Source organism: Rousettus aegyptiacus, unplaced genomic scaffold (genome assembly GCF_014176215.1).
Source record: "Rousettus aegyptiacus isolate mRouAeg1 unplaced genomic scaffold, mRouAeg1.p scaffold_m13_p_4, whole genome shotgun sequence".
In the NCBI taxonomy this organism is placed as follows: Eukaryota; Metazoa; Chordata; class Mammalia; order Chiroptera; family Pteropodidae; genus Rousettus; species Rousettus aegyptiacus.
The window spans coordinates 64,875,469-64,889,360 of NW_023416307.1; the positions used below are offsets into that span (position 1 = coordinate 64,875,469).

General features: G+C 36.3%; 1 protein-coding gene and 1 pseudogene across 13 annotated transcripts in view; both read right to left on the reverse strand.

The window, feature by feature from the left end:
* BBX (BBX high mobility group box domain containing) overlaps positions 1-13,892 on the reverse strand; it is a 240,394-nt gene that overhangs the window by 28,625 nt on the left and 197,877 nt on the right. For all 13 annotated transcript variants that reach the window (XM_036219534.1, XM_036219533.1, XM_036219532.1 and 10 more), the window contains 3 exons: positions 4,909-5,917; positions 3,723-3,861; positions 511-659 (listed from right to left, as the gene is read on the reverse strand). In XM_036219534.1, coding sequence (XP_036075427.1) covers positions 511-659; positions 3,723-3,861; positions 4,909-5,917 — 1,297 coding nt within the window. The remainder of the gene's footprint in view (positions 1-510; positions 660-3,722; positions 3,862-4,908; positions 5,918-13,892) is intronic.
* Positions 9,162-9,277, reverse strand: LOC118602112 (annotated as a pseudogene).

Sequence of the window (13,892 nt, forward strand, 5' to 3'; positions counted from 1 at the left end):
AAACCAATAAAGATATTGCCAGTGAACCACAAGTACTTTTATTTTCAATTGGTTCATACTGCCAATACAGAATGGAGTGTGCTTATTAGGCAAATAGAATGATTTCATATTCCCAGAGTCCAACTTGTTGCAGACACAGGGAACTGAAGAATTAGACACAGCCAACAGTTTTTGTTCAAGAAAAGCTTGACATTTCCAAATTAAAAATTCTGGAGAGCGGAAGGTCAAAGACCACATGTCAGACTTTCCATAAAACTACAACTTTAAAGGGCAACTGTATAAGGCTACATGTCAAAGGACAGAGGCTGAGGAGAATTAGGAAAGAAAGAAAGAAAGGAGAGAGAAGTGAGACAGAAACCAAGATAATCTTGGAAAGCAACCTGAAATTCCAAATTGCTGCTGCCTCAGTCAAAATCCAATTACGCAGCTAAAGGGAGCCGCAGAAGCTAAGAAGAGGGTTCAATTGAGAATCTGACCACAATACCAGAAGTCAGAGAACACACATCTAACCTTTGCTGGTTTTAGTCGGTTCTGAGGGTATATTTCCTGTCTTCTTCTTTTTTCTTGGGATAGGTACACATTTCCGGTCAAATGTAATAGGACTATACTGAGGAAGGCTGTTGAATTTTTTTTCAAATTCTTCATCCAACTTTGATATGCTAATAAAAGAGAAGAAGTGTAATCAATCATCACACAATATAACAGAAAATGATAGAAGATACATTTTAAGATATTTCTTTTGAAGACAAGGTCCCTGTGATTAGGGCACTACTAATAAATTCTATGCAAGTATAAAAAATAATTTTTCAGAAATGCTTGAGATGATTTACCAACATAGTTTACTTAGTAAACCCGCATTACTACCTTAGAAAAGTAGAAACATTATTTAAAATATCCAAATATTTTTGAAGTGTAGAATTTGCCACTCTCTCCATTGGCCTGAGAATTTTTCATTATGTTCAATATAAAGCATATTCCATCCACACAAGCATTTCATTCTAAAGACTCATATATATGTACCTACACTGGCAAGCTTATTGGTAATATGGTATATTGGTAATATTGTAAGATTCATTTTTTTAAAAATATTTATTTACTAGGACTTTAAAACACACACAAAGAAAATTCAAACAAATATTTTCAACATTAGAAAAACATTCTGGAGCGTTGACTAGGATGAGGATAAAACTCTCACTGAAAAAAGTAAAGCCAGTTTTCACTGGCACAGAGGCAACACTGCTTTAACGCAAACTACAAATGACTTCAGAAATGCCACCAGCAAAGTTGGGAAATCCTTGGGCTGCTTTTGACGGTCTCTCAGGCCTCTACACAGCTATGGCAGCATGCCTGCTGGATCCTAGGCTGGCTGCTGGCTTTCATTTATAGTGAGACTTATTAACTAAGATGCAACCCACACAGACGGGAGAAGGTGCAGGAGGATCGCTATGCTTGGGAGATGGAAAATGGAAGGCATACTGGGAAGACAGCAACTTTGAATAGCAACTTACAAAGCTGATGTGCTAGGCTGCTGTTCTCAGTTTTAGAGGAATGTACAAGAGAGGGGGAGCACAGATAAAGACAGTTAGATAAACATCATAATGGGCAACAGCAAAAGGCCATTACTAAGGGGTATCAAAGATGTAAAGGGTGGTAGTTGGGGGTGATGTTCTTTCTTTGGTAAAATCATCTTTTCATGAGCAGTTAAAAAAATGTTTGTACTAATGGAAAATCATTTACATTTAATACTAGTTAGATTATCAGAAAGCTATCTATAAATTGTGAATTTTTCAGATAACTCTGAATAACCAAAAGAAAAATATGAAAATGTAAGATGTAACCCCTAACATCCCTTGGGACTCTTCTTTTTTCAACTAAAATAATCACCTATGTGTTTCTTGGCTAAGTTTATAAAATTAGAACTGCCAACACTGAGTCAATTTTTCTTGGCTACAGTTAACTAAACAGGTAGCACATTTTCTGCAGTAAAAAGGTTTAAAATGCTCATTTAGAAATCTCAGAGTCAGGAACTGGCATTTTCTCACTGCTCATGCACTATGTTTGCATGTTCTAAACAAGGCAAACCCAGACAGTCTAATTCTGAGAGACCATTATTTAAAAGGGAGAACAAGGAAAGATCAGAAGTGGACTGTTGATTTAAGCATGTAGAAAACCACACTCCCAGTTTTATACATGTGGCTTCCTTAGAAATGATTCCACACACACACACACACACACACACACACAATCTCTTTTCAGAGACAGATTTTCAAAAGATTGTTTCACTTTTCTTATTCCTCAAAGATGGCTGGTGAAAACATCTCTCTCTCAGTTTCAACAGTTTCTAATGGAAGCACCAGAGAACTTTCTGTTGGGGAACCTTCGTGCCTGCTTTATTTCCCCCTGGACTTCACAGTGTCTGAAATGAGAGCTGCTCCTCTCTTGTCGTGTAGACACACAGAGCACTGGTAGTTCCAGAAGACAGAGGGCATTGGTCCTGACGCTCAGTGGTCTTTTTTTTTTTTTTTTTTTTTTTAAGGATATTCTGCATTTGAAAGTATCACTTGACAATGACAAATGTGAGGATTTTCATGCCATTGTTGAAGCATAATGTAAGCAAAACTAATCTGAACTACTCTGGATTTTAAAAAGCATTAGAAAGGAAATACATAAAATAAAAGTATATCAACTAGATAGATATAAATAATCTTGAGGGATCATTATCATGAGAAATAATTCCTATCCTTCCACTCTGTGATGACCTAAAGCCTTAGAATTAAACACTCTGAAGCACTGTAACATCCAAGGAAAAAATATATGATTCCACAAACTGAAATGCAAATATTTATGAATAAATGAAATACGACATTCCCAATGCATAAAATTTGCATACTTTTAAACACGCTTATGAAAAAATATGGAAAATATAAAAATGTATTTATTTCTGTTCAATGTATTCTTTTCAAATTAGGCTAAGAGAAATCTCAAAGGATATTCAAAACAGTACAGCTGAATATTCAGATGATTTCCTCACCAATATAAAGTACTGGGTTTCCTAACTTAAGTTACAAAATGCTTTATATTGAGATTGGCATTGAGAGTCTTCAGCATACCGTGAAAAATGAAATAATTCTTAATGATTTTACCTTGATGTATGCTATTATTTGTTACTACATTTCCATATAAAATTAAATACTGAATACTCTCTGTACCAGAATCTTCAATCTGGTATTTTTATCTTAGAGCAACAGAACATGGTTTAAACAAAACAAGGTTAGACAGAGAAATATTATTTTATTTAACTTACATTTCAGCTGTCATTACTTTACAAACATATGTACATGGCTTTAGAAACACTAATGAAGTATGTATAGTAGGTAAAATGGGCAAAATGTAAACATATAATATCCACCATAAATCTCAGATGGGAAAATTCGTCCTGACGCTATTAAAGGATTTATAACGTCATACCACTAAGACGTGGTGGACCTCGATTCTAACTTAGGCCTAAGTCTGATAACTTAAAATGTGAATGACACGGTCACTCTGACAACCAGGAATCATGTGACACACTTGAATAATATTTCCTCATGTTTTACTAAGACTATAATAAGTAATGAATGAATACTCAAGGAATAAGAGGTTAAGAGGTTTCGGTTTACCTTGGAGACCCTACCGCACTTGGGGTCTGTGCAGTGCAGCTGACTGTGCTCATGGGCACTTACCCAAAGAGGCAGTCTTCCTTTGGCTTTGCCTTTCTGAACTTCTTGCCACCACTGGTCCCACTCTGGTTAAACATCCAGCTTTCTTCATTCCAGCACCCTTCATGATCGGAAGAGTTTCCTTTTCCTGAGCTTCGCTTCCCTAATGAAATTCAAGAGAAAGGATGTGCTCAGTATACTGGGTTAGGAGGAAATCATCTTAGTGGCTTTGCAAGTAACCTCTTGACTCCTCCCTTAGGTCTCGCTGGCATGATGTTATTTGTAACTATCTCAGAGTTCTCCGAGTGATTCATGATGGACCACTCTTAATGACAGAATATGCAAAAAAAGTGACTTACAGCCTCTGGTACGAGCTGTCTCATCATAACTAAATAGGTACTTGCATGACTCCAGAGATAGGCTACTAGTTTTTCCATTTGTGAATCAGCTTTAAGGTGTGAGAGCCCTTTGCTGCTGAGCACTATTAATTCTAATTCCCTAAGATTTACTGGAATGACATCCCTGGAGAACTCTGTACTTCCAGGGATCTTCATTCAGGGCTTATTAGACTTATTATTCACACATCTTTAGTCAAAATTTAGCTTGGCAAAAGGTAATCCCCCAGCCAGATGCTGTATTTTAAAGGAGATGAACTTATATGAAACATTCTATGGAATAAAGGTATTCACATTAACTGGCTTCTGAATACCATTATGTTTTAAAAAGCCTTACTCAATTATAGTTTTGATTACCTAATGGAGAGGGTTAATTTATTTACTTCTAGAGCCTATAGGTCAAGATTCTGCCAAACATCTCTCTTGATTCAGGAAATTATTTCCGTCAATTTTCAAAAACAGAGTAATAGCTCCAAACATGCAATACGGATCCTTCAAAACAAAAAGCCATCCCATACCAGTTTAAACAAAACAAAACAAAAAGAAAAAAAAAAAATGAAAAGAAAAAGGTCTGAATCAAACATTTATATCCTAAAGACTACCTACAAAATGAATACTAACTCTCCTCAATGGTGTTAGAAAACATGTAGGTAAAATGACAAATGTATGTGATCTATGAACCATAAAGAACTGTATAAATGTAAAATATTATTTTGTTACCATGTTGTTCTTTACAGTGGTTCTTTTTAATAGGTCTAAAGGAGAAATTCCGCTAGGGTTTCATACTCCTTTTCAGATTTGCAGAAGTCACGTACCTCTGTCAACATTGGCTCGCAGAGAGGTGAGCATGCCCTCAGACACCAGGGTTTTATAAAGAGCACCTTTGCAAGACCTCTCAGATTTCCGGGAGCCACAAATCTCAGTTTTTCTTTGAGAGTCACTGTCCTCTGTCTTGTTTGGTCCTGATAGGCTGGGTGGTGATGCATCCTCCGTGGGGGTCAATGGTTCTGCTTTTATACCCTCTGGCACCTCACCAGAAATGTTCTTGCTGGCAGAAATACTAATGAAATCTGGAGGTCTTGACTCTTTGGTGGTGTCTGAGGATTTCTCCTTTGACATTTTCTTCTCTTTTGATTTCACTTTTTTCTTTGGTGGCTTGGCATCCAAAATGCTTCCCTTGCCACTTGAGGATGTGCGGACCTTCTTGCGAGGGGTTTCTCCAAGTTTCTCGATGCCCCAGTCTCCCTTTGCAACAGCTTCAATGGTGTATATGACACTCTCGATGTCAGACTCTGAGGACTGCCTCTTTTTGCAAGTCTTCTTGGGTGTGGATTTATCATTCCCATGTCGATCCACTTTGCTTTTCTTCTTTTTCTTTTTTAGCTTTTCTGGTTTGTTTAATGCTGCAGGGTCCTCAATAATCATAATTCCATGAGGATGGCACATGTGATCCTTTCTACTGGGAACATCACTTATTATTATCTTGCTACTGGCAGAGTAAGAAAAATCAGGGAAATGACTGTATTTTTGATCTTCGTCTAAATCTTCCTTTGTAGTTTCTTTGGGATCTTCCATTTTTATAGCCATTACATCATCCATTTGCATCACCTCAAAATTTCTTAATTCCTTAGAATCTCTTGCATTTTCCTTAGCCGATTTTTCAAATTCTGCTTCCTTCTGTAACTTGGCTTCATCTGTTTTCTCCATTTTTATTTCTCTTTCTTCCTTTGCCCTCTCCAATTCTTTAATTCTTCCACCATCTGATTCTTTCGCTTTGATTAGCTTGGATTCTTCCATTTTCATCCCCTCTGATGCCAGACACATCTAAATGGTTAAAACAATGGGAGAACAACAACAACAAAAATCCGTATTATTCCACACTCAAAATTTACATAACTTTTAAAAAGTCAAAACAAACTTCAAATTTTATAATAATAATCAGTCCACTTCTAACTAACTTAAATAATTCAAATTAATAAAAGGCTTTAAGCATTATGATATATTCATTAAACTCTAGACAAGAATTTACCTGAATTCTCAGCTTCATCAGAAGCTTTTCCTATGAAAACAAGACTTGATAAAAGGAAGATGGGATCCAGAGTTGAAAGATCTGAGACTGAGTTTTAGTTTTGCCGCTTCCTAACTTCATTAGAATGAATCATTTTACTCCTCTGTTGCCTTTGTGAAATAAAAATGATAAGAATGGTTGTCTCAGAGGATTCTGTGAAGTCTGAGAGATATGATGTACTTGTTAAGTCATCCCCAAACTGTGTTCAGACGTTTGTCCGTTCCTTTTTCTTGGTGAAATGAAAAAAACAGTAACAATTTCTACCTACCCACTTGATTCACTAAACAATTACAGAAGGTTTTGGTTAACAAACAAAACTTTATAGGTCCACAAATTTTGGTAACGCAAACATACAGAAGCTCTGAAAACTAAGTGGTGGTGTCGTTTTTTGCTTTTTAGCTCTCTTGGTAGCAAATTTAATTTCATCCACATTTACCTGGCTGAAAATTCTGACCAGAACTGTGAAACCACTTAATGTTTTAATTTATCTTACTTTATGTGACTAAGTCATATGCTTTTGTAATCAGAAACTCCATTCATTTGAATATACACTGGGGAAATTAACTATATAGTGTAAGATACGTATGCTGTATCATTTTGCTAAAATCTGAAAAATTGTGAATACTAAAAAATCCTTGGCAGCAATTTGGTTAAGTTTTTAAACTCCCAAAATTTTACACATGGGACATTAAAGGAGAAACTTAAATGCAGGGCAGCACAAGAATTCTTAATGGCTACTCATATTATCTACTTTGCATTAAGCAACTTAAAGTAAAAAGGGTATTGGGCCTTGCTAAGCACACAAATCAAGCATATGAGTAGAAAGCTGACCCATTTTAAAAAGAAAAATCACCATTTTATCAAATGGTAAATTATCAGAGGTTGTTAACATTTGTAAAGTCCATTTTTCAAATTCAACTTTTTAGATGGTTAATACATTGAATTAAACAGCAAAATCTCTTTTGCCTTGTTTTTCCCCCCTCAGTACTTTCAGTGTCTCTCAAATTCTTCCGTGAGAATTAGAGTCTATGAAGAAATCTGAGAGGTAGGGGTGAGGAGAGTTTTTTTTGTTGTTTTGTTGTTTTGTTGTTTTTTTAAACAACATGACAAGAGGATCCAGCCCTTCAAGGTTATTCACAGGGAAGATCTGAAGTATTATGGTTTACAACTAAGCTTCTTCACAAAATCATGTAAGTTAACTAACATTTAGACTTCAGCAAGTAGTTATGAAGATTGAGAACTTCCCTTTATTAACTAAAACCAGAAAATAAGATCAAAGCAAAAAATGCTAATTAATTTAGAAACACTAATACATTTCATCTTCACTGCACGTTTTCCTCTCATAAGAGATTTGCTGTTTTTGTACCAATTTTGAGATTATTTTGATTTTCCTTTCTCAATTAACTTAGCCCTTCGTGAATATAACTATTCCAACATGGGGAAAGAGAGTGTAATAGTTCTGGAAAGAAGGCAGAAAGCCATCCTCAAGATAAAATTTATGGTTTTTCAATCACTATCACTCTGGTGACCTTTAATAAGTCATTTCAGGGACCTTTTACCATACAGGCGCTGGTTTTTATAGCAATATGCCAACAGTTTTCATTTGTACAAGTTCATCTTAGCAAACCTAATAATACTTTTCGAACCCTATTCTTTGCTTCGGTATATTTCAAAATCATCTCATCACCCCTGATAGGATTCTACAGCTAGGAATGAAATGGAACAAATGCATACATTCACACTGGGGACACATTCTGGGAAATAGCATAATATTTCTTGCGAAGTTAATTACACTGAGCGCTAGTCATGCTTTATTTCCTTGTTTCAGGCTCTTAAAAGTTTTTACACAAATAGAGTATGCTAATCTTAAATTATAAAGAAAACAATTATGTTCCTGGAAATGAAACTGTAAAAATAACAAATAACTCCTAGTCAAAATCTACAAATCACACACCTCACTAACCAAAACTCCCAAAAAACAAATCAGATGTTCAGACTTGGGTGTCACTCAAGAAGTTATCTAATTTAACATTTTCCCCAATATAGGAATTCATTATACTATTTTATTTCTGAGAGAGAGTTATCCAGCTTTTTTCACAAAAGTGGTGACCATAGTAGAGGGACGTTCTGTTTGACATTTTTTTAAAAAGTGAGCAAAAATCTATCACCCTCTCAGTCTTAGCTGTTTCCTGGAGCCACATAAGTTAAGCCACTCCTTCTCTCCTTCTTGCATGTGACAGACTTCCAAATCCTGGAAGACAGACTTTATGTACTCACAAGTCTCTTCTCCTGTCATAATGTCCCAGGTTCCCTTAATTGCTTATCACATGTAAAGGCTTCCCGACCTTTTGAAAGTTGGGTCCCTCTTATCTAGGTGCAGTATGATGTCCTGAGGTGAGAATGGGCTGTACTGAAATAAGCTGGGTTCCTGACCAAGCACCACAGCTTGCCTGCCAAAGGAGACACAGTGACCTATGGAGCTTAGACTTGAACCCATATGAAGAAATAAAAGGCTCAGAAAAGGGGTAATAGTACATCCTCCACCAAGGGTGACACAAGGGTGAACAAATGTGTGTGAATACAACTTGTAAATGGCAAGGCTTTACAAGGGCTGGGGAACACTGATGCTTCAATTCAGCAGTATCTTTCTTCGATTAAGTTCCTCGCCTTCCTATAACACTCTAGATGAGAAGCAGAACTATCTGTCACTTGATAGGAACACTAATCTTCTAACAGAGCCCAAGGATAAATTCCCACCCCATTTTTGAAAACACCTCACACTTTGTCTTGTATTAAAATCCTGGATTTCTTTACCCATATAATATGCTAGGAAGCTTGGCCTCTCCTGTTCTATATATTTTTTCTGTACCTAGATCCAAGATTTTCCATATAAAGTTAATTCTTTCAAAATTTGAATTAAATTGCCTTTTGACTTTGTGTTATGGACATGTTTTATTATTTTTACTATTGTTTTATTATTTTTTATTTTATTATTATTTATGCCTATAGCACCTGGTCTTCCTAGGTGGTCTCCCATCCAAGTACTAACCAAGCTCAACCCTGCTTAGCTTTCGAGATCACACATCGGGCTTGTTCAGGGTGGCATGGCCTTAGACCATGGACTGTGGCTCCAGTGGGGCACAAACCCAAGACCTTCTGCATGTAAAGCAGATGTGCTGACCGCTACACTATGGAACCAAGTCCTGGACATGTTTTATAAAGCTGCTTTTTATGTCTTCGTCCAAATCTTTGGTAATAATTGAGTAGGACATGGCTAAGGACAGAGCCTTCTGACAAACCTCTAGAACCCTTTCATCAGGTTGACTTGAACATGAATAAACTTTAGCAATCTAAGAATTTATAACCCAGTATAAATTCCTCCCAATTTGTTCACAGGGACATCATAAGATTATCCATCAAGTCTTGCTGAAATCTGGATACAGTATGCCAGCAGCGTTTTCTTAGTCTATTTTATAATCATATCTAATAGAAAATGAATATGGATTGTGCGCCAGTCAGACTCTAACTAGGCAAACAGAAACAACTTAATAAGCACGGCTAACCAAGGGAATTCAGTGCTGGGCATGAGCTGGTTACACAGGTCATGAGGAACTGAGACACCCAAACAGGAGGTGGAAAGGCAAGCCAGGAATCAGCTACTGTGGCAGAAAGCCACAGTAGGTACGAATGGGTGAACAAATATTACTGAAGCCCAGGGCCTGGGTCCCCAGTGGAGGATGCAACCACAGTGATGGGCCTGTCTAGAGGGAGCTGATGCATAAAAGAGATGCTACCTTTGCTGTACCCTCTTATCCCCTCTTTATTCCTCTCTGTACCACCTGCTCTCTTCGTCCCATTCCCTAATAACTAGCCAGTCATAAGAATCCAGGAAAGAGTCTGCAGCCACCTGGGATTTAAGCCAGCTCACAGGGCAAACAGACTCTGGGCTGGTGCACTGGAAATGGCTTTTTTTCAGGGAGACTTCTGTAATTTCCAGTTTTTACCCTCTTTTCTATGAGTTCGAACATTATATTATTAAAAATAATTTTAGAAAGTTTCTAGGAATTAGTGGTCTACATTTCTACCTGGTATAAACAGAACCTGGGAACCGTTATGGATCTAATAATTTATCACTCTAATATGTGGGCCAATTCTATATTGAAAGCCAGTCTCGAAATGCAGGATTCTAAAGCTAGATTATGTTGAACTTTAGACTGGTTAGCTCATATTCTCTACATCTTTCTGTGCCTCAGTTTCCAAATCTATAAAACAAGGTGGTTAGCAGTATTTGCCTTAGAAATACTGAGGTTCACAGAGTTGTACATATACAGTATTTAAATTACTGCATAGTACAGAGTAAGAATAACATATTGTGACAACTATTGCTCTGGGGCCTTATGCCATATAGAATAAATGTTGACTATTATTAGCAGTAGTTATATTCATATTGGTATCATTAATAGATATCACAGACCTAGTAGGCTAACTGCCTTGCTTTAATTTTTCACTGTAGAGTTGAATGATTCTATAGCTGAAAAAAACCATACACAACAAAATTAGATTCAGGAAGATCTTATCTTTCAAGAAACAACTCTAATTAAACATATAAGCTCAGTTCTACTTTTGGTTACAAGTGTATCTACTTCTATCTACTTTTGAGTGCAAGTATCAATACTTCAGTAGGACTTAGGAAAGTGCATAGGCACTACAATACATAAATATGCCAGGACATGCATACAGGTAAGTGCAGAGTGGACACAAAAAAACCATAAATCAGTGTGAACTCAAGTGAATATAACTGTATTGTGGGAAGCACAGAATTAATGTATGTTATTAATTAGTCAGGTTGTCCTTAATAGAAGGTTGGTTGTTAGTCAGGCCCTGAAAGAAAACATGCCTTAGTAAATGACAATTTATTCTTCTATTATTACTTTAAGTTGAACAATAACCTTCTTTGACAAAAGCGAGAATGCAAACTCATCTGCAGGACACTTTGTGGGTGGAATTCCCGTGGCTGGCTGTATTCATAGAAGTTAAATGTTAATGTTCTAAATCAAATGGTAGGCATAAATATTTGATATCTATTGTCTATTCCCTCAGGTACTACTCTATTTTTAATGACTGTAATTTGGTGGTGGGGGGTGGGGGGTGGGGAGGAGGGTACAAAATGTATCCTGTTCACCTTTGTATTCTCCTCTAAGAATATTCTAGTACCTACCTTCAAAACAAAGGCATTCAAAAAATAAATGTGGTGAAGTGAATGGTTCATTAGTTTTGAGGTAACTGATGAGTATAAAATGCATTCTGATTCATACAAAGAGTTACTCTATGCGTCTATAAAGAACAATGCTAATTATGACCCTGCGGCTAGGTGGCCTAGACCAGGAATCACACTGTCCTTGTTATGTTTCTCAAGAGCACCAGTAAAAATTAATCACTGATATTTTAATTTTACTTGAGATGACTGAAACCGCACTGAGAAACCACAGTGAGGTTTCTCGCTGTTTTGTGTAATAAGATTGGCTTATCACTTATCAAGTGACATGCTATTAGAAATGTAACTCGCTCCCAAAAGAAAAACAAATAAACAAAAACAAACATTATGCTGAAATCAAGATCCTAAGCATGTACATGCTGGATAAATGTGTAAAAAACTATCATCTTCAAAATGACTGCAAAGAAAAAATGCAACAAGAATACTGAAGGAGTGAGATACAATGGTGGGATTATTTTCTATGTTCCTGGGTTCAGGGAGGCTGTCATTTTCAATTCAGGTAGGACCACACCCTCGGTTCAGGTGTTATTGGGGACTTGCTTTAGAGACATAATAAATCTGTATTGTATCAAGCTTTCATTTCTTTGAATCAAAGACATTTTAAAAAGTATTTCTTTCAATAAAAGTTATGGTATGAATCTATTTCTTTAATGTGTACTGCTTTAAAAGACTTAAAAATATGACCAGTGAAAAATAATTAATTATGTGTGCTAGATAAGAAATATCACAGAAGCAAAAGCCCTTAACTGGTACAAAGAAATGGGTAAGCAGTTCCAGAATGTACCATATTATTTAGCTCTTAATTATACTTTGTCTTTCATTGTCTATTATAAAGAACCCAGCTAGACTAAAAACAAGGCAGTGTGAAAACAGACCCACTGACACTAATCAGGAAGTTTCAATTTCAAAATCTCTGCTTTTTAGTACAAAACAAATGTTTTGCAGCCAAGGTATGTTTACAATGATTTTGTACTGGCTTATTATCTGCCAAAACAGTGTAGACATAACCCTAGGATGGCAGTTAGCAGTGTTTTCCAAGATGTGCATTTCCCTCACAATTAAATAAAACCAGAATGTTTCTGCCATAAAAATACAATGGCTGATGGTTTTAGAGAATAAAGAATAGTATCACTGCTAAGAAAATTAAATTTTCTTTCTTATATATATAAAAAAAAACTGGTCTAAGAATCTCTCAAAACTAATATCTAGGCATATTAAATATGTTTACTGTTTGGTTTGCTGAAACAACTGGGCCAAGTAAAACGGTGGTTTAAATGTTTAAATGGTTTAAATGTTTCCCTTTACTATTTCTCCAGAAATGACAGCATTTTCTGGAGACTTCGAATGGGGTCTACATGGCCATCTACTTAAGTCTTCCCAAAGGTATGAAAGGAAGTCATTAAGTGCATTCATTTATTTTAATTCCCCTAAAAATAAGCTTAAGCAATTAGGAATGAAATTAGTAGTTTTATATCAGGAATTTTCTAAAAATGACTGGCAATCCGAATAAAAAGATAAGGAAAGAAACACACAACTTCCAAATAAAAGGTCCCCTCAAATATAAGTATTAGAATCCAGTTATGTGATGACAGTGTAGGTGGCGCTTAGGTGGGAGAGACACATTGAGGTTCTGGGCTTCAGGAGGTTACAACAAGGAGGAAGAGCTAATGCACATCAATAATACACGAGGACAAAACACAACAGAGTCATACCTCAAAATCCAATATCACCTATGTCTGTTAGTGGTGGTGGGTTGCTAATGTGATAGAAGTGATGTGATCTCCTACTTTTTTCCAATATGTAATTTCTGTAATTTCATCATAATTCTGATTTTCTTAAAGTGAGCCATAATTCTCCATAAGATTTAATTTTTCTGGGTACTAGAATAGATCTGTTTGATTTTAATTATAACTGGTTTTTGCTGGATAGAATATAAGAAAAACTAGGGAGCTGAGGCCTCTGAAAATATCTCCATCCTTTTTAAGAAATAGGGTTAAGGACAACTTTTCAATTTCCCTGGACCCACCAGAGATCTATAATCTTGCTTTTTTATATACAGACTGCTCCTGGAAAAATCCAGCATCCTCTTTATCTTAACACATATCTAGTTTCATAAATTGAGATTAAAAAAAAAAAAAGTACAACACAGACAGGTACCACAAAACAAATTCGGCAATGCTGTGGTGATCATTTTTTACCCTTCTTCTGTGCTCAGAAGAACAAGGGTCTCTGCTTTCCAAACTCAACTATCTACCTAGCTGGCAATCCTCTCTCGTTTATGTTTTCATGTTGGATTTCTTCAGTTATCCCTCCCCCACCAAGCATCTTTCATCTCTTCTCTTGGACTCATACGGCTTCCTCTGTCCACAAACATCTAGACTTCCTAAATAGGGCTCCAAGGTCAGGGTTAAACTCCTAGAAGACATTCTTTCCTCACACACTCAGGTTCTGAACTG